Source organism: Mobula birostris, chromosome 6, assembly GCF_030028105.1.
Source record: "Mobula birostris isolate sMobBir1 chromosome 6, sMobBir1.hap1, whole genome shotgun sequence".
NCBI lineage: Eukaryota > Metazoa > Chordata > Chondrichthyes > Myliobatiformes > Myliobatidae > Mobula > Mobula birostris.
Window position 1 is genome coordinate 94,184,269 of NC_092375.1, and position 24,169 is coordinate 94,208,437.

Here is a 24,169-nt window from a genome sequence, read left to right on the forward strand (position 1 = left end):
AATATGTGTGCCTGATTTGGGGATCAATGTGTGTGCATGAATTGGGTAATCAATGTGTGTGCATGAAATGGGGAATCAATGTGTGTGCATGATTTAGGGAGTCACTGTGTGTACATGAATTAGGGAATCCATCTGTGCATGAAATGCGGCATTAACGTGTGCATGAATTCTGGAATCCATGTGTGCATGAATTGGAGAATCAATGTGTGTGCCTGAATTAGAGAATCAGTGTGTGTGCATGATTTGGGAAATCAATGTGTGTGCATGCTTTGGGGAATCACTGTGTGTACATGAATTAGGGAATCCATGTGTGCATGAAATGGAGTATCAATTAGTGCATTAATTGTGGAGTGCATGTGTGCATGAATTGGGTGATCAATGTGTGTGCATGAATTGGGGAATCAATGTGTGTGCATGAACTAGAGAATCAATGTGTGTCCATGATTTGGGGAATCGGAGAGTGCATCAATTGGGAATCACTGTGTGCATGAACTGAGTAATCAATGCATGAACTGGGGACTGATATGTGCGCATGAATTAGGGAATCAATGTGTGTGCCTGAATTGGGGAATCAATGTGTGTGCATGATTTGGGGAGTCACTTTGTGTACCTGAATTAGGGAATCCATGTGTGCATGAAATGGAGAATCAATGTGTGTGCCTGAATTGGGGAATCAATGTGTGTGCATGAATTGGGGAATCAATGTGTGTGCATCATTTGGGGAATCGGTGTGTGTGCATGAATTGGCGAATCAATGCTGGAATTGGGGACTAATATGTGTGCATGAATTAGCGAATCAATGTGTACATGAATTGCTGCACCTAGTGTGTGCATGAAATGGGGAATTAATGTGTGTGCATGAATTGGGGATCAATGTGTGCATGAATTGAGGAATGAATGTATGCAGGAATTGGAGAATAAAGGTTTGGGCATGAGTTGTGGGATCAATCTGTGTGCATGAATTGGAGAATCACTGTACATGAATTGGGGAATCAATGTGTGTGCATGTATTGGAGAATCAATGTGTGTGCGTGATTTGAGGAACCGCTGTGTGTACATGAATTAGGGAATCCATGTGTGCATGAAATGGGGTATCAATGTGTGCATGAATTGTGGAATCCATGTGTGCAAGGATTTGGGGATTCAATGTGTGTGCATAAATTAGAAAGTCAATGTATGGGCATGATTTGGGGAATAGGTGTATGTGTGCATGAATTGAGAATCATTGTGTGCATGAATTGGGGAATCAATGCATGAATTGGGGACTAATATGTGTGAATGAATTATGGAATCAACGTGTGCATGAATTGGTGAATCTAGTGTATGCATGAAATGGAGAATTAATGTGTGTGCATGAATTGATGATCAATGTGTGCATGAATTGGAGAATAAATGTTCGTGCATGAATTGTGTTATCAATTTGTGTGCATGAATTGAAGAATCAATGTGTGTGCCTGAGTTGGGGAATCAATGTGTGTGCATGAATTGGAGAATCAATGTGTTTACCTGAATTGGGGAATCAATGTGTGTGCATAATTTGGGAAATCTCTGTGTGTACATGAATTAGGGAATCCATGTGTGCATGAAATAGAGTGTCAATCTGTGCATTAATTGTGGAGTCCATGTGTGTATGAGTTGGGGGATCAATGCATGTGCATGAATTGGGGAATCAATGTGTGTGCATGAATTAGAGAATCAATGTGTGTCCATGATTTGGGGAATCTGAGTGTGCATGAATTGGGAATCATTGTGTGCAAGAATAGAGTAATCAATGAATGAATTGGGGACTGATATGTTTGCATGAATTAGGGAATCAATGCGTGCATGAATTGGTGAATCTAGTGTGTGCATGGAATGGGGAATTAATGTGTGTGCATGAATTGGGGATCACTGGTTGCATGAATTGGGGGATCAGTGAGTGCATGAATTGGAGAATAAATGTTTGTGCATGAATTAGAGCATCAATGTGTGTGCTTGATTTGGGGAATCGGTGTTTGCATGAATTGGGAATTATTGTGTGCATGAATTTGGTAATCAATGCATAAATTGGGGACTATTACGTGTGCATGAATTGGGGATCAAAGTGTGTGCATGAATTGTGGAATCAATGTGTGCATGAGTTGGAGAATAAATGTTTGTGCATGAGTTGTGGGATCAATATGTGTGCATGAATTGGAGAATCAATATGTGTGTCTGAAGTGGGGAATCAGTGCATGTGCATGAATTGTAGAATCAATATATGTGCTTAAATTGGGGAATCAATGTGTGTGCATGAATTAGGGAATCAATGTGTGCATGATTTGGTAAATCGCTGTGTGCACATAAATTAGGGAAACAATGTGTGCGTGAAATAGGGCATTAATGTGTGCATGAATTGTGGAATCCATGTGTGCATTAATTAGGGATCAATGTGTGTGCATGAATTGGGGAATTGGTGTGTGTGCATGAATTGGGGAACCAGTGTGTGTGCATGAATTAGGGAATCGGTGTGGGTGCCTGAATTGGGGAATCAATGTGTGTGCATGAATTGGGAATCAATGTGTGTGCATGTTTTGGGGAATCTAGTGTGTGCATGGAATGGGGAATTAATCTGTGTGCATGAATTGGGGATAAATGTGTGCATGAATTGGAGAATCAATGTGTGTGCATGATTTGGGGAATCACTGTGTGTACATGAATTAGGGAATCAATGTGTGCATCAAATGGGGCATTAATGTGTGCGTAAATTCTGGAATCCATGCATGAATGAATTGGGGTATCAATGTGTGCATGAATTGGGGAATCGGTGTGCGTGCATGAACTGGGAAACCGGTGTGTGTGCATGAATTTGGGAATCGGTGTGTGTGCATGAATTGGGGAATCAATGCATGTGCATGAATTGGGTAATCAATGTGAGTGCATGAATTGGGAATCAATGTGTGCACGAATTTTGGAATCAATGCGTGTGCATGAAATGGAGAATCAATGTTTGTGCATGAATTGGGAAATCAATGTGTGCATAAATTGGGGAATCAATTTGTGCATCAGTTGGGGAATCAATGTGTTCATGAATGGGGAATTACTTTGTGCATGAATTGGGGAATCGGTGTGCGTGCATGAACTGGGAAACCGGTGTGTGTGCATGAATTTGGGAATCGGTGTGTGTGCATGAATTGGGGAATCAGTGCATGCGCATGAATTGGAAATCAGTGTGTGTGCATTAATTTGGGAATTGAGGTGTGTGCATGAAATGGAGAATCAATGTGTGCATAAATTGGGGATTCATGTGTGTGCATGAATTAGGGTATCAATGTGTACCTGGATTACAGAATTAATGTGTGCATCAATTGGAGAATCAATATGTTCATGAATTGTGGAATCAATATGTGCATGAATTGGGGGAGCACTGTGTGTGCATGAATTGCAGAATTGTAGTGTGTGCATGAACTGGGGAATCGGTGTCTGTGCATGAATTGGGGAATCAGTGTGTATGCATGAATTGGGGAATCAATGTGTGTCCATTAATTGGGGAATTGATGTGTGTGCATGAAATGGAGAATTAATGTGTGCATGAATTGGGGAATCAATTTATGTGCATGAAATGGGGAATTGCTGTCTGTGCAAGAATTGGGGACTCAGTGTGTGCATGAATTGGGGGATCAACGTGTGTGCACGAATTAGAGAATCAATGTGTGCATGAATTGTAGACTCAGTGTGCGTGCATGAAATGGGTAATCAATGTGTCTGCATGAATTGGGGAATTAATGTGTGTGCATGAATTGGGAATCAATGTGTGTGCATGATTTGGGGAATCTAGTGTGTGCATGAATTGGGGAATCAATGTGTGTGCATGATTTGGGGAATCACTGTGTGTACATAAATTAGGGAATCAATGTGTGCATCAAATGGGGCATTAATGTGTGCATGAATTCTGGAATCCATGTGTGCATGAACTAGAGAATCAATGTGTGTCCATGATTTGGGGAATCAGAGTGTGCATGAATTGAGAATCACTGTATGCATGAATTGAGTAATCAATGCATGAACTGGGGACTGATATGTGTGCATGAATTAGGGAATCAATGTGTGTGCATGATTTGGGGAGTCACTGTGTGTACATGAATTAGGGAATCCATGTGTGCATGAAATGGGACATTAATGTGTGCATGAATTCTGGAATCCATGTGTGCACGAATTGGAGAATCAATGTGTGTGCCTGAATTGGGGAATCAATGTGTGTGCATGAATTGGAGAATCAATGTGTGTGCATCATTTGGGGAATCAGTGTGTGTGCATAAATTGGGAATCATTGTGTTCATGAATTGGCGAATCAATGCTGGAATTGGGGACTAATATGTGTGCATGAATTAGCGAATCAATGTGTACATGAATTGCTGAATCTAGTGTGTGCATGAAATGGGGAATTAATGTGTGTGCATGAATTGGGGATCAATGTGTGCATGAATTGAGGAATGAATGTGTGCAGAAATTGGAGAATAGAGGTTTGGGCATGAGTTGTGGGATCAATGTGTGTGCATGAATTGGAGAATCAATGTGTGTGCATGAATTGGAGAATCAATGTGTGTACATGAATTAGGGAATCCATGTGTGCATGAAATGGGGTATCAATGTGCGCTTAAATTGTGGAATCCATGTGCGCAAGAATTTGGGGATCAATGTGTGTGCATGAATTGGGGATTCAATGTGTGTGCATGAATTAGAAAGTCAATGTATGGGCGTGATTTGGGGAATCGGTGTCTGTGCATGAATTGAGAATCATTGTGTGCATGAATTGGGGAATCAATGCATGAATTGGGAACTAATATGTGTGAATGAATTAGGGAATCAACGTGTGCATGAATTGGTGAATCTAGTGTGTGCATGAAATGGAGAATTAATGTGTGTGCATGAATTGGTGAATCTAGTGTGTGCATGAAATGGAGAATTAATGTGTGTGCATGAATTGATGATCAATGTGTGCATGAATTGGGGAATCAATATGTGCATGAATTAGAGAATAAATGTTTGTGCATGAATTGTGTGATCAATGTGTGTGCATGAATTGAAGAATCAATGTGTGTGCCTGAATTGGGGAATCAATGTGTGTGCATGAATTGGAGAATCAATGTGTGTACCTGAATTGGGGAATCAATGTGTGTGCATGAATTGGGGAATTAATGTATGCATGATTTGGTAAATCGCCATGTGTACATAAATTAGGGAAACAATGTGTGCGTCAAATAGGGCATTAATGTGTGCATGAATTGGGGAATCAATGCATGTGCATGAATTGGGTAATCAATGTGAGTGCATGAATTGGGAATCAATGTGTGCACGAATTTTGGAATCAATGCGTGTGCATGAAATGGGGAATCAATGTTTGTGCATGAATTGGGAAATCAATGTGCGCATCATTTGGGGAATCAATGTGTTCATGAATGGGGAATCAGTTTGTGCATGAATTGGGGGATCACTGTGTGTGCATGAATTGGGGAATCATAGTGTGTGCATGAATTGGGGAATCAGTGCTTGTGCATGAATTGGAAATCAATGTGTGTACATTAATTTGGGAATTGAGGTGTGTGCATGAAATGGAGAATCAATGTGTGCATAAATTGGTGATTCATGTGTGTGCATGAATTAAGTAATCAATGTGTACCTGGATTACGGAATTAATGTGTGCATCAATTGGAGAATCAATATGTTCATGAATTGGGGAATCAATGTGTGCATGAATTGGGGGAGCACTGTGTGTGCATGAATTGCAGAATTGTAGTGTGTGCATGAACTGGGGAATCGGTGTCTGTGCATGAATTGGGGAATCAGTGTTTATGCATGAATTGGGGAATCAATTTATGTGCATGAAATGGGGAATTGCTGTATGTGCAAGAATTGGGGACTCAGTGTGTGCGTGAATTGGGTGATCAATGTGTGTGCACGAATTGGGGAGAAAGCAGGAAAATGGGGCGTATCTACTAATTGTCTAAATCCTACTGACGAACCCCATTTAAGTTTCTTTGTTCATACAAACACCTCTCTCTTTCTTCATCCCATTCTTTCGTTGCTTCACCCTTCCCTTCAACATTGCAATTATCACACTTCCCATCCATCACTGACAAATATTTCCTCTCTACCTATCCATCCCTGCATGCTCTGCTGCATGTCCCTATCACTCATCCATCCCACCTTTCATTTATCCCGTGTTTCATTTCGATTCATGTCTCTCTCAATCCCAATGACTTTTACAGACATCACTGCAGCCAGCCAGAGCATACAAATTCAGGCCAGGGGTCATGTTCTTGGTCTTTGCCATTCAATAGGACAATGGCTAATCTGATCTTAACTTCATTCCCACCTAACGCCAGAAACTTTCACCCACTAGCTTATCAAGAACCTATCTACCTCTGCCTTAGAAATGTTCAGGATGTGCTTCCTCTGTGCTTTCAGGATGAGAGTTGCAAAGTCCCTCAACCATTTGAGAGAAAATAAATTCACCTCGTCATTCTGTTCATGTTTCAAAGACTCCAGCTATTTCTGTTCCTTTGTATCTCCCTCATGTTCCCTTCACAGCTAACTTTCTTACCTATGTTTGTATCATCAGCAAATTTAGCAACTGTACCTTTGGTGCCTTAATCTAGGTAACTTGTTTTATAAGTGCAGCACATTTTGCCAAGGTGAGGAAGACCTATGTGTCGATTCTCCTGGATTTACGGACTCGGCTAACTGTGGTGGGACTGCCTTCATCTGCCTCCAAGTGGGTCTGCATGGCACTTCTCCCCACCCCGAGCTGCAGCAATTGGGGTCTGTCAAGCTGAGCAGAGGTGGGAGCATTGTGTCAGCCGGGCCAGAGTTCCCATGCCTGCTCACTCTCCCATCCCAGCTGTTTCTGTGATTCTCTCCCACACACTGCTATTGTTTATTCTGATTTATGAGCTATTCAGGATACGAACAATTCTCAGGAATGGAACCCTAATGAACCTGGAGCCTGCCTGTATGTGAACTCTGCTTCCTGTTAACCAATTTTCTAACCACGCTAAAATGTTACCTCCTGTACCATAACCCCTGATTTTCCACAACCTCTGAGGTGGGAGCTGATCAAGTGCAGCACGCCCTGCACTCTCTACTCCTCGGTCCATAGCATGTTTAATTATCTCATGGACACAGATTCCCTTTTCCCATCTGAACTCCTGTATTGATCTAGACCAGCTCCCATTACCTCTGGCACTTCTCCTCAATCTGCTTTCTCCCAATTCCTGCCATGTGCTTGGGATGACAGTCAGGATCTGAATTACCCCACTCCTCACAAAGTTTTACCCTTCCAGTGAATTACAGCAGCATTGCTTCACAGCTCCTTGATCTTAAGGGTTCTGGAGGATTATAGCCAACACAAGACCAATACTCACAGAATTTCAGCATTATACAGTTTGGCACAATCATTTGGCCCATGGTTGATCCCTAACTAAACCTCTCCAGCCTTTTCCGAGTGCACTGCAATTTCTGTTCTGAACGGTATTAATCCCGTTCTCTTTTGAAAGTTACTGCTAGACATGGGACGTGTGTTTGGGCTTCTGTACCTCCTGCTCGATGGGAGGGGTGGGGGGAGAAGAGAAAATGTTCAGGGAGGGTGGTGGGGGTTCTTCGGGGCTGGTTTCTGTGATGGGCTGAGCTGGGACCGAAGCTGTTTACAATATACATATGCAGGGTGACTTGGACAGGTTGGGTGAGTGGGTGGATGCATGGCAGATGCAGTTTAATGTGGATAAATGTGCGGTTATCCACCTTGGTGGCAAGGACAGGAAGGCAGATTACTATTTGAATGGAGTCAAGTTAGGAATAGGGGAAGTACAATGAGATCTAGGTGTCCTTGTTCATCAGTCACTGAAAGTAAGCATGCAGGTACAGCAGGCAGTGAAGAAAGCTAATGGCATGCTGGCCTTCATAACAAGGGGAATTGAGTATAGGAGCAAAGAGATCCTTCTGCAGTTGTACAGGGCCCTGGTGAGACCCCACCTGGAGTATTGTGTACAGTTTTGGTCTCCAAATTTGAGGAAGGGCATTCTTGCTATGGAGGGAGTGCAGTGCAGGTTCACAAGGTTAATTCCTGGGATGGCGGGACTGTCATATGTCGAAAGATTGGAGCGACTAGGCTTGTATACACTGGAATTTAGAAGGATGAGAGGGGATCTGATTGAATCATATAAGAGTATTAAGGGATTGGACACGCTGGAGGTAGGAAGCATGTTCCCGCTGATGGATGAGTCCAGAACCAGAGGCCACAGTTTAACAATAAGGGGTAGGCCATTTACAACGGAGTTGAGGAAGAACTTTTTCACCCAGAGAGTGGTGGATCTGTGGAATGTTCTGCCCCAGAAGGCAGTGGAGGCCAAGTCTCTGGATGCTTTCAAGAAAGAGATTGATAGGGCTCTTAAAGATAGCGGAGTCAGGGGATATAGGGAGAAGGCAGGAATGGGGTACTGATTGTGGATGATCAGCCGTGATCACAGTGAATGGCGGTGCCGGCTCGAAGGGCAGAATGGCCTACTCCTGCACCTATTGTCTATTGTCTATTGTCTATAGAGTCACAGCTCTAGAAACTCAGACTCAATCCTGACCTCTAGAGCTGACTGTGTCCCTGTGACATTATGTGTTTCCCATGGATGTGCTGGTTTCTCCCACTTCCCAAAGGTGTGCAGGTTTGTTCTGTGACTGGTGTGGGTGGTCGAGAATCATGGGTTATAGATGTTACAGGCAAGTTATAAGCTGGAGGGGGTGTGGTTGGAATTGCTTTGAGAGGTGCTTTGGGAAGGCTGAATAGCTAGCTTCTGCAGCACAACATGGGACCTTCATCTGCTTTCTCAGAGAGCATAGTCTGGATCATTCTAACCTCCCAGTTGGAAAACGGCTCATGCACTGCTGGTCACTGACATTTGCAAATGGAAACAGTTCCTCCTCTGTTTACTCTGCAAAGACATTTCATAATCTGGAATGCCTGCCTCTCAAATCTCATTTTAACCTTTTACACTCCAGGGAGAATAAACACAGTTGCTCTACTCTTTTCCCATGCTGATGTTCCTCAGATCCTCCATAACCTTTCTAAAATTACTTCAGTCTGGACTGGATCAGAGAGCAGGCACCTAAATTATAGTTCAGGTGCTAATCTCCATGCACTGTTAGCTTTTGGTAATGCTTAGTGATTCCCATTCTATTGTAAAAATCTTAATAATCCAGTCTCTGAGTGGTTGGATATCCTGAAGTTTCAACATCAGCTGATGATATTGCCTTTTAAACTCAATGGAGAAAAATTCCCCACACTCCCCTTAATTCCATGTGATGTGCTGAAGAATTTATTGTACTACATGTAGCATCTCACAGAGGCTTCTTCAAGGACAGACGAAGGTTGTAGGTAGATTTTTTTTTGCTTAATTTTTCTTTCTTTCTGATCATCACTAAATCATGGCTGAAAGATTATAATTAGGAGATTAACATTCAAGGGTACAGATTGTATCGAAAGGACAGGCAGGTGGATAGAGGGGTGCTGTGGCTCAGTGTGGAAAAAATGAAAACGAATCCTTAGAAAGAGGTGACATAGGATCAAAGGATGTAGAATCCGTGTGGGTAGAGTTAAGAACTGCAAGGGTAAAAAGACCCTGATGGGAGTTACATACAGGCCTGCGAACAGTAGCCAGCATATGGGCTATAAGTAATACTGAGGGACAGAAAATGCATGTCAAAGGGGCAATGTTACAGTAGTCATGGGGTATTTCAATATGCAGGTAAATTGGGAAAATGGGATTGGTGCTGATTTTGGATCACAAGAGAGAGAGTTTGTAGAATGCCTATGAGATGGCTTTTCAGAGTAGCTGCTGGTTGAGCCCACTATTTGATCAGCTATTCTGGATTGGGTGTTGTGTAATGATCTAGATTTGATTAGGGAGCTTAATACAAAGGAGCCCTTAGGAGGCTGTGATCATAATATGATCAAATTCACCCTGCAATTTGAGAGCAAGAAGCTAAAGTCAAATGTATCAGAGGAGCTTGCCAAAGTTGATTGGAAGAGGACACTAGCAGGGATGATGGCAGAGCGGCAATGTCTGGAGTTTCTGGGAGCAAGCTGGAAGGCACAAGATAAGTACTTCCCAAGAAGAGGAAGTATTCTAAATGCAGGATGACATAATAGCGGCTGACAAAGGAAGTCAAAGCCAACAGAAAGCAACGAAAAAAACCATAAGGTGCAAAACGATTAAATATGAAGGTAAGCTAGCTAATCATATCAAAGAGGATACCAAAAGTTTTTTCAGGTATATTAAGAGTAGAAGAGAGATGAGGGTAGATATCAGGGAATCGGAAGATGATGTAGGAGAGATAGTAATGGAGGAGCAAGGAGATGGCGGACAAATTAACTAAATATTTTACATCAGGCTTACTGGGGAAGACACGAGCTGGAAATTCAAGCGAGTCAGGGAGCAGAAGTGTGTGCAGTTGCTATTGGGAAGCTGAAAGGTCTGAAGGTTGATAAGTCAGCTGGACCAGATGAACTACTCCCCAGGGTACTTAATGAGGTAGCAGAAGAGATTCTGGAGGCAATAGTAATGATCTGTCAAGAATCAATAGATTCTGACATGGTTTCAGAGGACTGTAAAATTGCAAATATCACTCCATTTTTCAAGGGTGGGAGGCAGAAGAAAGGAAATTATATACCAGTTAGTCTGATCTTATTGGTTGGGGAGACGTTGGAGTTAATTGTTAAGGATGAGGTTTCGGGGTACTTGAAGGCACATAATAAAATGGACCAAAATCAGCATGGTTTCCTTAAGGGAAAATCTGGCCTGATAGATCTGCTGGAATTTTTTTGAAGAAATAACAACTAGGATAAGTAAAGGAGAATAGGTGGGTGTTAATTACTTCGGTTTTCAAAAGACCTTTGAGGAATAAGAGAGGGATGGCCACATTAATGGGATTATAGTATAGCCACCCAAAAGTCAGTGGGATTTAGAGGAGGAAATTTTGTAGAGAGATCGCAGACTGTTGCAAAAGGCATAAGGTTGTGATAATAGGTGATTTTTACTTTCCACATATTGACTGGGATAATGGAAAAGGGGTGGATGGGATAGAGTTTGCCAAATCTGTTCAGGATAGTTTCCTTAATCAGTACATAGAGGTCCCAACTAGAGAGAGTGTGATACTAGATCTCCTATTAGCCTGTGCTACAGTTCCTCACGAGGAGTTGCGTGATAGAAGACCCTGAGATCTAGGGTTGTTCCCAGGGACACACTCAGAGTCAAACAGCAAGTGCTGTTGGCAGTTCATCAGCTCTTTGGTTTGCCTGAAACTAGTTGATCTGCTAACACACCGAAATGTCCGTGGAGGAATGCTGCCGACTGGCACTTCCCAGGCTGCAGGAGTTCGTGCTGAGGGACACACGGAAATTTGATGCAGCCACCACAAGGGCTCGGTGGGAAGGACCACAGAGTAGAGTTCTTCCTCAACCAGAGAGGGAGTGGCCGGATTGAGGAGGAAGCCCACCAATTATTATTGTAGCATTATACCACCCCAGAGTGCCACATGTGTGACAGACAGCAATCCTGTTGGTTTGTATGAATGCAGGTGTGAACAGTTCAGAAAGCATTGACTATGAATGTAAAGAATGAATAGGAATTAAACAGTTTATTATTAGAAATAATTCTTCATTATAAAGTTTATTTTGTTTAAAAAGATACTAGATCTCTCATTAGGAAATGAGAAAGGACAGGTAACAGAAGTTTGTGTAGAGGATCACTTTGCATTTAGTGATCATAATGCCATTAGTTTCAAGATAATTATGGAGAAGGATAGTTCTGGTCCTTGGGTTGAGATTCTAAACTGGAGAAAGGTCAGTTTTGATGGTATCAGAAAGGAGCTGGCAAGTATGATTTGGGACAGGTTGTTTTCTGGCAAGGATATACGCACCAAGTGGGAGACTTTCAAAAGTGCAATTTTGAGAGCATTGCGTTTGTATATTCCTGTCAGAATAAAAGGCAAGGATAAAAGTTTTAGGGAACCTTGGTTTTCGAGAGATATTGAGGTCCTGGTTAAGAAAAAGACGGAGGTGCATAGCCACAGTAGTGCAGAGACTCGGGTGATGCTATTACATTTCAGGGCATCGGAGTGCAGAGTCCAATCCCAGCATCCTCTGTAAGGAGTGTCTGTACGTCATCCTGTGAAATGCGTGGGTTTTCCCTGGTGCTCTGGTTGCCTCCACATTCTAAAGATATACCAGGTAGATTAATTGTTCATTGTAAATTGTTCCATGATTAGGTCAGGATTAAATCGGGGTGGTTGGGCATTGCTGGGCAGTGCAGCTCAAAGGGCCAGAAAGCCTATTCCATGCTGTTACTCAAAGTAAATAAAAAGAAAATTGATAGATCAGGCGTAGGCAGGTAGGAACAAATCGGGTACTTGTGAAGTATAAGAAATGCATGAGAACACTTAAAAGGAAATCAGGAGGGAAAAAGGAGGTAAGAGGTTGCTGTAGCAGACAAGGTGAAGGAGAATCCCAAGGGCTTCTACAGATATATGAAGAGCCAAAGGTTAGCAAGGGACAAAGCTGGTCCTCTGGAAGATCAGAATGGTCATCAATGTGTGAAGCCAAAGGAGATGGGGCAGATCTTAAATGGATATTTTGCATCTGTATTTACTCGAGAGATGGACCAAGAAGTGAGGGAAAACAACAGTAAGGTCATGAACTGTATATGGATTAGAGAGGAGGAGGAGATTTTGCTGTTTGGAAGAAATTTAGGGTGGACAAATCCCCAAGTCTTGATAAGGTGTTCCCTCGGGCTGTATGAGAGGCTGGGGCAGAAATTGCAGGGGCCCTGGCAGAGATATTTAAAACATCCTTCACCATGGGTGAGGTGCCGTAGGAGAGGATAGGTAAGGTTCTTTGCTTGTTTAATAAAGGCTCTAAGTATAAATCAGAAAATTATAGGCTGGTGAGCCTGACGTCAGTAGTGGGTCAGTTATTGGAAGATATTCTAAAGGACTAGGTACATTAGTATTTGGGTAGATAGGGACTGATTTGGATAGTCAATGTAGGTATACTGCATGGTAGGTCATGTTTAACCAATCTTTTCAATCTTTTCTTTACAGCTTTTCAAGGAAGTTACCAGGATATTTGATTAAGGCATGGCAGTAGATGTTGTCTGCATGAACTTGAGCGAGGCCTTCAGCAAAGTTCCACATAAGAAAGTTGGTCAAGAAGATTCAGTCGCTCAATATTCACCATGAGATAGTAAATTGGATTAGACATTGGCTTCGCAGGAGAAGCCCAAGAGTTGTAGTAGATGGTTGCCTCTCTGACTGGAGAATGTGACTAGAGGTGTGCCTCAGAGGTCAGTGCTGTATCCATTGTTGTTTTTCATCTATACCAACCATCTGGATGATAAAGCAGTTAACTGGATCAGCAAATCTGCAAATGACACCAAGATTGGTGACAGCAAGGAAGACTATCAAAGCTTGCAGCAATATCTGGACCAGCTGGAAAATGGGATGAAAAATGGCAGACAAGTGTGAGGTGTTGCATTTCAGTAGGACCAAACAGGGTAGGACTTACACAATGAATGGTAGGGCATTGATGGTTCTGGTAGAACAAAAGGAACTGGAAATACAGACCCATAATTCATTAAAAGTGGCAGTACAGGTAGATAGGGTCATAGAGAAAGATTTTGGCGCACCGGCCTTCGTAAATGAAAGTACTGAGTAGAGGAGAGAGCATGCTATGTTGAAGTTGTGTAAGACGTGGTTGAGGCCTAATTTGGAGTATTGTGAGAAAATTTACAAGGATGTTTCCGGGACTGGGTGACCTGAGTTATAAGGAAAGATTGAATAGTTATGCCTTTATTCCCTAAAGCATAGAAGAATGAGGGGAGATATACAAAATTATGAGGGGTATAGATAGGGTAGGCTTTTTCCACTGAGATTGAATGAGACTTGAAGTGGAGGTCATGGGTTAAAGGTGAAAGGTGAATTGTTTAAGGGGACCATGAGGGGGAGCTTCTTCACTCAGAGGGTGGTGAGAGTGTGGGACGAGCTCCCAGTGGAACTGATGGATGTGGGTTCGATTTGGAGGGCTGTGGTCCGGATGCAAATCAATGGGACAAGGCAAGATTGATACTTCGGCACAGAGGATGGGAAAAAATGTCTATTTCTGTGCTGTCACGTTTTATGACTTGTCTCAAAAAATGGTTGGAGTATTTATATGGAGTAGCATTCAGTAGCGTGGAAAATCTGCCAGTCCAGCAATGCCAAATCTTTGAATTATCAGAGATTTACTATGTATTAGTCACATTAGCAGTCTCAATGTTTCTGCTGACTTTAGGATCCCTCAAATTCCTCACAAATTCATAACCATCAGAATTTTCCCTTTTATGGTCGAAATGGTTATGTGTAGATATCTCCCATCTCTATTTGTGTCATTCTTAAAGGTCTTATCATGTCATGTTCCACTCTGTAAAATTTCAAACCTCATAAAATTCTTATAAAACTCAGATCAGCTTTCTGAACAAGGTCCATTAGGACTCCTTTTTGGTGACCTTGAAAGCCTCTGGACCACACTTGGGAGATGATATTTAAAGGGAAAATAACTAACGATTCTGTGTAAATTCCTCTAGTTTTGGACAAGAGGGATCAGGTTGAGGATTTGGGCATGTTCACTGAGAACATAGCTGGTACAATCTGAGCCTTAGCCCTGCTTGCCTGCCTGATCCCAATAGCTTTGTTATTGCTGATCTGTCCATGAGAGAGCAGCACTGGGAGTTGGACAGACAGAGTAAGTCCCAGGTCAGGCTGAAAGTCAGGTGAGGGCCTAATTGGAGAGAACAGTGGGAATTAACTATTGGGATGCCAGGGAGAAGAGCAGTCCAAGTGAAGGACCTCAACCTGAATCATCAATGCTTCATTTCCTTCCATAGATGCTGCCTGACCCTTTGAGTTCCTCCAGTTGTTTGTTCATTTTGCTTCAGGATCCAACATCTGCAGTCACTTATATCTCCATTGCCTGAAAATAACCTACTTTGCTTGCTTGTAGAAAAAACCACAAAGATTAAATGCATCTTTGAAAATGGGAATTGCCAGCAGTTCTGCAACGATTTTCCTCATTCATCTCGTGAATGTAGCTGTACAGAAGACTACAGTCTTGCAGAAGATGGAGTATCGTGTGTAAAAACAGGTCATTTCTACCATGTTTATTTGACAAGTGATTTGTAATACTGGCACAAACAGGGTGACAAAGAGCAGGTGCTGAAGGGTGAAACTATGAACCTGCTGATAGCAGCATTTGGAGACATCAGGAGCACAAACAGAACCTTCAGTAGGTCCATGGAGAGCTGATGGCAAAGGGAAAGGCAGATAAGGAAAGATAAAGTGAAATATTCCTTTAACAATCAAAGCAAAAATGCAAGAGCAGAGAGGCTCTTAGTTAGGTCAGGTAGAAAACTGTGCATAGTTGAGGACCCCATAATTGTGTCAGGAGAATGGTGTTGGAGTTGAAGACTTTAATGATGAAGAACGATTGGCAGGGCTGAGGTTCTTCACCCTAAAAAAGAGGAGACTGTGTGAGGAGGGTAGATTCTGAAAGGTTAAGATACAAAGAAAGGGCAGTATTATCCCTTGACAGAAAGAAGGTTAAGCAGCGGCTGAGGGTGAATGGTGGAGCCGGAGGAGTTAGTTCCCATCCCATATTGGGGTGTGGAGCAGAATAATGTCGGTAAGAGCTGCGATCTCAGCCACACCTGGTTGAGCAGTTGATCCACAAGACACATGGACACATTGGCTTTCTGCTATCTGACCCTATCACTGCCATAGATCAAAAGTCTTAGTTGGAGATAACCTGAAGTGTAGTGTCCAAATCAAAACAAATCTGTTGGCACAACATTTACTTAATGGAAAAAAAGAAATGATTTATTTTCTCAATAGTGCCGTACCCATGTGGGAAAGCGCCCCGGATGAAGGAGCATGTGGCTGAAGCACCTGACCGCTTGGCCAGAATTGTGCATGGGAAGAATGCTGTCAAAGGACAATCCCCATGGCAGGTAATCACCAATAATTAGATTCTGATCAGAACTGCAGTGCCCATGACAATTCACTGGCGTCACTAGGCATGGCTGGTAAAGCCTGCAGGTATCAAATAATCGAGAAATAATCTCTTCTCCTCTGCTCCCTTGCACAATTGACCCAGCAGCTCAATCTACATGCTACATGCATGACTTCCTCCTCAAAGTTCGAAGTTAATTTATTATCAACGTACCCTGAGATTCATTTTCTTGCAGGCATACTCAGTAAGTCCAAGAAATATAATAAAATCAATGAAAGACTGCACCCAACAGGACAGACTGACAACCAATGTGAAAAAGACAAATACAAAAGATAGATAGATAGATAGATAGATAAATAAATAAGTAAGCAAGCAATAAATATCAAGTAGATGAGATGAAGAGTTCTCAAAAGTGAGTCCATAGGTTCAGTGATGAGGCGAGTGAATTTGAATGAGGTTATCCCCAATAGTTCAATAGCCTGATAGTTGAGGAATAATAACTGTTCCTGAACCTGGAGGCTCCTGTGCTTTCTTCCTGATGGTGAGCGGAGAGCATGTCCTGAGTGGTGGAATCCTGATGATGGAGGCTGCTTTCCTGCGACAGCGCTCCATGCAGATGTGCTCAATGGTGGGGAGGGCTTTACCTGTGATGGACTGGGCTGTATCCACTACTTTTTGTAGGATTCTTCGTTCAAGGACATTGGTGCTTCCATTCCAGGCTGTGATGCAGCTAGTCAATATAGTCTCCACCACACACCTATAGACGTTAGTCAAAGTTTTAGCAAACTGCTGAGGTAGTCAGGTGCTGCCATGCTTCCTTTATATTACACTTCTGTGCGTGACCGTTCCTCTGCAATGATAACACTGAGGAATTTTAAATTGCTGACCCTCTCCACCTCTGATTTCCCCGATCAGGTCTGGCTCATGGATCACTGTTTTCCTCCTCCTGAAGTTAATAATCAGCTTCTGGGTCTTGCTGACATTGAGTGTGAGGTCATTGTCTGGCCACTCAGCCAGATTTTCAATCTCTCTCCAAAATGCTGATTTGTCACTACCATTCATTTCGCCAATGACATCAGCAAACTTACATATGGCATTGGAGCTGTGCTTGGTCTCACAGTCATACGTGTAAAGTGAGTAGAGCAAGAGGCAAAGCACACAGCCGTGTGGAGCCCCTGTGCTGATGGAGATCATGTTGTTGCCAATCTGAACTGACTGGCGTCTGCAAGTGATGAAATTAGGGATCCAATTGCACAAGGTCGGCATCCTGGTGGTATTTAGCCTCAGGTTTTGGCTCCAACCAGTGAAAAAGGACACTCTTGCTTTTCTTGATCTGACACACATCTCCAGATTTACTGAAACAGGAGGAAGCATCACTACCTTTCAGAATCTAACACAACATGAAGGTTCCAACTTCTAGATCTTTGTACATATACTCATTGTGTGGATAAATTGATGTAGTCCTTGATCAGGTGTAGGTACCCCATTCTTTTTGTATTTATACCCCTCAACTTATATGGGTATTTATACTATTAAATCTTTGTACAGTATCTGAGCCCTAGAGTGGGATTAGCTGAAGGCTTTATCTGATTCTGGTCTGTATTTTTGAACAGATATTTTTAACTAATAAAGGAGAATTTTTGTGTGGCGCTGTGTTAATTGCTCCTCAGTGGGTTCTCACTGCTGCTCACTGCACCCATGACAAGAGGAGTGAGGATCTGCAAATTGTAGCAGGTATGTTTTTCTTAGACCATAAGACATAGGAGCAGATTTAAGCCATTCAGCCTCATCAGATCTGCTTCGATCATGGCTGATTTATTATTTCAACCCCATTCGAGTGGTTGCAACTTCCTCCAGCTCACACCTCCTCTCACACCTGTTCATCTGCCCCAACCCCCGCATCAACCAATCTCTCCCCTCATCTCCTCCATTGCAAGTGCAAATTTACAGTACTAACAACCCCTTCCCCCATCAAATACAAATCTGGATTTCCTTTGCATGCAGAGGGTGAAGCAATGGCTTTTCACTGTGGAACATCAAATCAGGAGCAGTATTGTGTGCTGCCCAACTTTATGGGAGTAGATCTTCAAAACATTCATTGGTCCAGCACACATTTACTTATCTTCACCAGCACTGTTCAAAGTGATTAATGCCTTCTCTCCCAGACAGTCTTCAGCTAGAAACATAGTTTTGGGTTTTGGTTTCTTTATTCTCAACTCTGCCATGGAGTAGATCCAAGGCTGAGAATGATACCATGGTATCACTGAAAGCCTGAGCTCTTTTGTGGAACCACATTACGATTCACCCCTTCCATCCTTTTCCCATTTCAATTTGATTGTTGTTGATACTTGATACTGAAACTTTTCCACAAATCTGGATGCTATAGTGGTTTGGGATTGTGTCAAAAGAACTGGATTGGAAGTCCACTAGGAACGTATAGCTTGTGTTTGCCCTTAGAAACATAAAAACATAGAAAACCTACAGCACAATATAGACTCTTCGGCCCACAAAGTTGTACCGAACATGTCCCTACCTTAGAAATTACTAGGGTTACCCATAGCCCTCTGTTTTTCTAAGCTCCATATACCTATCTAAAACTCTCTTAAAAGACCCGGTCGTATCCCCTTGTGAAGGAGGATTGTAGAGTAATAAATAGATGCGGCATGGAGGCAGGCCCAGTGAATCACTGAAATCATTGAATCTGTGCCAACCAACAACCAGCCACTTACACAAATCCTGTGTTATCCTTCAACATTCCCTGCAGCTGCCCCCAAATTGGCCAATGAGCAGCCCAAAATATGGTTGCTTTTGAATTCTGTATTGTGGTTTCATTTGCATGGAAATGAGATAACTGAAAATCTACCAATTTGAGATAATGTCATGAAGTTTGGATTGGTAGTGTGCAGCTGAGGCCAGGTTGGTCTGGGAATCTGTAATGGGGATTACCGTGGTTTGATGTGGGGATTAGATGGATTTGGGTATAACTCATATTGAATTTGCAGGTGATTTGTTTGGGATTTCACACATAAGTAAAGAATAATCAGGGGCTAGAAAAAGTTTTCTACCGCTCTGAAAAAGTTTAAATTATGTCAACACAGAAGTACTGTTCAATTTAAAGCTTTCACCAAATAACATCAACAACTGAGCAAATGCCAAATTTATAGCCAGCCATCTCTTTAGTTCTTAAAGGATTCAGCATAGTCACACATTGATTGTTAAAAACCCCATCATATGCTTCTCGAAGGCCTACATATGCAGAAAGGGGTGAGCCAGCAGTGCAGCTGATAGAGCTGCTGACTCTTAGCTCCATTAACCTGGCATCAACCTTGACCTTGGGTGCTGTCTATGAGGAACAAGTATGTTCCCCTTGTGCTGGCATGAGTTGTGCTTTCCTCTCACATCCTAAGGACATGTGGGTTGGCTGGTTTTTCGGGCACTCTAAATTGCCCCCGGTGTGTAGAATCTTACGGGTTTGATGAAAATGTGTGGGATTAGAATTTGCCAATTCCAAGCATGCTCATTATTGAATGTGATCACCTGATGGAGTTTTGGAATAACATTGAACAGATGGACCCTGGAAACTAATGGCAATTTACTGTTGGCCTGCACAAGGCAAATGGATTGACTTGATAAGTGAGCCTAACTAAATTCACCTTTACTCCTCTCTGAAGGGGAACATATGCTGAATATAGAAGAAGGGACGGAGCAGAAAAGGAACGTGTCGGAAATGATCAACCATGAGAACTACAACCCTGAGACTGTTGACAATGATATTGCAATGCTGAAGCTTGATGTGCCCATTACTCTGAATGACTATGCAGTTCCTATCTGTTTACCTGAGCCAGACTTTGCTGTGCGGGAGTTAACACAAATTCGGTTTTCCACCGTGACTGGATGGGGAAGGGTACTCGAAGGTGGGCTGGTAGCTAACATACTGCAAATCCTCCAGGTGCCAGTTGTCTGGACATCTCTGTGCCGGTCGACCACCAAGTTTAAAATTACTGACAACATGTTCTGTGCTGGATATTATGAGGCATCGAAAGACACTTGTAAGGGAGACAGTGGGGGACCACACGTCACAAAGTACAAAGGCACCTGGTTTTTGACAGGGATAGTTAGCTGGGGAGAAGGGTGTGCCCGTGAGGGCAAGTATGGAACCTACACCAAAATTCACAAGTACTTCCACTGGATAAGGCAGTTCCTGAATCCTGCAAATCTGACGCTAAGTGCAAGTTTTGAGAATCTTACAGAATCATCAGAACCATTGGCAAATACTTCTCATGTTAGTTTCTTAAACTAGTAAGGGACATGTAGTTTCTGGGAAATAAAGATCTCGATGTTAAATATTCAATTGTGTTATTTCCACATTACTAGTAAAATCCTGAATCAGTTTATTAAATTCTTAAATGACCATTTTACAAATTGTACAAATGTCCTGAACTGCTTTCTGTAGGTTTTAATTACAACACAGCTTAGGTAATATCCAGAAGTTCAATTCCATAGTCATTTGTTTTCTCAGCACTATGGAATAAAAGTGAACTTATTTTTTGGAGCCAACCAAGAGTGTTGTAGCAATCCAGAAGCAGGGTTTTGCCTCTTCAGGTCTCGCGTGGAGGGAAGGGACGGATGAATCAGGTAATTTGACCATCTCCAGGTTTATCCAGTCATGCCCTGGCTATTTCCACTCCCTGATGCCAAACACAATGATTCATTCCAGCAGGACATCCAATAATTGACTCCACTAATCCAGTGGATGCACCATTGTCTTTGTGGCAGAAGCCGGATTGCAGCAGTATGTGGTTTCCTCTCCGACAGAAGTGCTGTGCCACAGGATTCACTGTATGGTTGCTTGTCATCTGGATGATAATGTGGTAAACTGGATCAGCAAGTTAGCAGATAACTCCAAGACTGTGGGTGTAGTGGTCAGCGAGGAAAGCTGGCTAAGTTTGCAGAGGGATCTGGCCCTCCTGTGAAAATGTGCTGAAAAATAATAGTCATAGTCATACTTTATTGATCCCGAGGGAAATCGGTTTTTGTTACAGTTGCACTATAAGTAATTAAATGGTAATAAAAGCATAAATAATTAAATAGTAATATGTAAATTATGCCAGGAAATAAGTCCAGGACCAGCCTATTGGTCCAGGGTGTCTGACCCTCCAAGGGAGGAGTTGTAAAGTTTGATGGCCACTGGCAGAAATGACTTCCTATGACGCTCTGTGTTGCATCACGGTGGAATGAGTCTCAGGCTGAATGTGCTCCTGTGCCCAACCAATACATTATGTAGTGGTTGAGAGACATTGTCCAAGATGGCATGCAACTTGGACAGCAACCTCTTTTCGGACACCACCATCAGAGAGTCCAGTTCCATCCCCACAACATCACTAGCCTTACGAATGAGTTTGTTGATTCTGTTGGTGTCTGCTACCCTCAGCCTGCTGCTCCAGCACACAACAGCAAACATGATAGCACTGGCCACCACAGACACCACAGATGGAATTTAATGCAGACAGCTCTGAAGTGTTGAACTTTGAGAGGACGAGTCAGGGTAGCACTTACAGTAAACGGTAGGGCACTGAGGAGTGCAGTAGAACAGAGGGATCTGGGAATACTGATCTATAATTCCTTGAAAGTGGTGTCACAGGTAGACAGGGCCATATAGAGAGCTTTTGGCACATTGGCCTTCATAAATCACAATGCGGAGTACAGAAGTTGGGATGTCATGCTGAAGTTGTATAAAACATTGGTGAGCCCTATTTTGGAGAGTTGTGTGTAGTTTTGGTCACCTACCCACAGGAATTATACTTTATACTTTATATCAATAAATTGAAAGAATAAACAGAAAATTCATAAGAATGTTGCCAGGTCTTGAGGACCTGAGGGATAGGTTGAGTAGTTTAGGGCTTCATTTGCTGGAATGTAGGGGAATGAGTGGAGACTAGATAAAGGTATACAACATCATGAAGAGCATAGACAGGGTAAACACAAGCAGGCTTTTTCCACTGAAGTGTAGTGAGACTAACACTAAAGATGATGGGATAAGGGTGAAAGGTGACATTTTTAAGGGGAACATGAGGGGGAACGTCTTCCTACAGAGGATGGTGAGAGTGTGAAACTGGTGGATGTGGGGTTGATTTCAACATTTAAGGGAAGCTTGGATAAGTAGACGGATGGGCAGGGTATGAAGGGCTACGGTCCAAGTGCAAGTTGACAGGATTAAGCATGGACTAGATGGGCCAAAGAGCCCGTGCCTGTACAGTAGTGATTTATAACTACAATAATACAACAAAGTTAAAGTTGTAATTATCATTTGCGCAAGTGCAATGAAAAACTTACTTGCAGCAGCATTACAGGGACAGAGCGTCATACAAGCATTTCCAAGAAAATCAAATTAAACCTAAATTACACACAACATCTAGCAACCAGCTTCAACCTTCCACCTATGTTCTCTGCTATTATCCTGACTGCAGTCAATATCTCACCTCAGGCGGACATCAAACTAGCTCTTGAGGAAACGAGCTGTAATCAACAAAAAAGGAAATGGTGTAGCCTGACACCTGTCATTTCATGTTGGAAGACTTTAATCAGGCGATCTGGAAGGAGTCTCTGTCTACCTACGATCAGCACATCACCTGCAAAATTAGGGAACTCAACATCGCCAGCCATCAAGAACACCTCCTACTTCTTCCCTCAGTGACACTTGGGTAAATCTAGCCATCTAACATAGACACATAGAAAACCTACAGCACAATACACACCATTCAGCCCACAAAGCTGCGCCGAACATGTCCTTACCTTAGAAATTACCTCTGGCTACCCGTAGCCCTCTATTTCTAAGCTCCACGTACCTATCCAGGAGTATCATAAAAGACCCTATAGTATCCACCTCCACCACCATTGCCGGCAGCCCATTCCACACACTCACCACTCTCTGCATAAAAAATTTACCCCGACATCTCCTCTGTACCTACTTCAAAGCACCTTAAAACTGTGCCCTCTCATGCTAGTCATTTCAGCCCTGGGAAAAAGCCTCTGACTATCCACATGATCAATGCCTCTCATCACCTTATACACCTCTATCAGGTCACCTCTCATCCTCCATCACTCCAAGGAGAAAAGGCCAAGTTAACTCAACCAATTCTCATAAGGCATTCTCCCTAATCCAGGCAACATCATTGTAAATCTCCTCTGCACCCTTTCTATGGTTTCCACATCCTTCCTGTAGTGAGGCGACCAGAATTGAGCACAGTACTCCCAAGTGGGGTCTGACCAGGGTCCTATATAGCTGCAGCATTACCTCTCGGCTCTTAAACTCAATCCAATGATTGATGAAGGCCAATGCACCGTATGCCTTCTTAACCACAGAGTCAACCTGCGCAGCAGCCTTGAGTGTCCTATGGATTCAGACCCAAGATCCCTCTGAACCTCTACACTACCAAGGTACTATATTAATATACCATTAATACTCTATTCTACCATCATATTTGACCTACCAAAATGAACCACCTCACACTTATGAGTTGAACTCCGTCTGCCACTTCTCAGCCTAGTTTTGCATCCTATCAATGTCCCGCTGTAACACCTGACAGCCTTCCACACTATCCACAGCACCCCTAACCTTTGTGTCATCAGCAAATTTACTAAACCATTCCTCCACTTCCTCATCCAGGTTATTTATAAAAGTCACGAAAAATAGGGGTCCCAGAACAGATCCCTGAGGCACTCCACTGGTCACTGACCTCCATGCAGAATATGACCCATCCACAACTACTCTTTGCCTTCTGTAGGCAAGCCAGTTCTGGATCCGCAAAGCAATGTCACCTTGGATCCCATGCCTCCTTACTTTCTCAATAAGCCTTGCATGGGGTACCTTATCAAATGCCTTGCTGAAATCCATATACACCACATTTACTGCTCTACTTTCACTGATGTGTTTAGTCACATCCTCAAAAAATTCAATCAGACTCGTAAGGCACGACCTGCCTTTGACAAAGCCATGCTGACTATTCCTAATCATATTATGCCTCTCCAAATGTTCATAAATCCTGCCTCTCAGGATCTTCTCCATCAACTTACCAACCACTGAAGGCAAACTGGTCTATAATTTCCTAAGCTATCTCTCCCCCC

At 42.7% G+C, this 24,169-nt stretch overlaps 1 protein-coding gene across 1 annotated transcript in view; it reads left to right on the forward strand.

The window, feature by feature from the left end:
- Positions 1 to 20,360, forward strand: part of LOC140198706 (coagulation factor IX-like) — a 152,667-nt gene extending 132,307 nt beyond the window's left edge. The window contains exons 3-6 of the mRNA XM_072259724.1: positions 15,235 to 15,322; positions 15,928 to 16,043; positions 17,659 to 17,779; positions 19,717 to 20,360. Coding sequence (XP_072115825.1) covers positions 15,235 to 15,322; positions 15,928 to 16,043; positions 17,659 to 17,779; positions 19,717 to 20,345 — 954 coding nt within the window. The 3' untranslated portion in view covers positions 20,346 to 20,360. The remainder of the gene's footprint in view (positions 1 to 15,234; positions 15,323 to 15,927; positions 16,044 to 17,658; positions 17,780 to 19,716) is intronic.
- Positions 20,361 to 24,169: the final 3,809 nt, after the last annotated feature.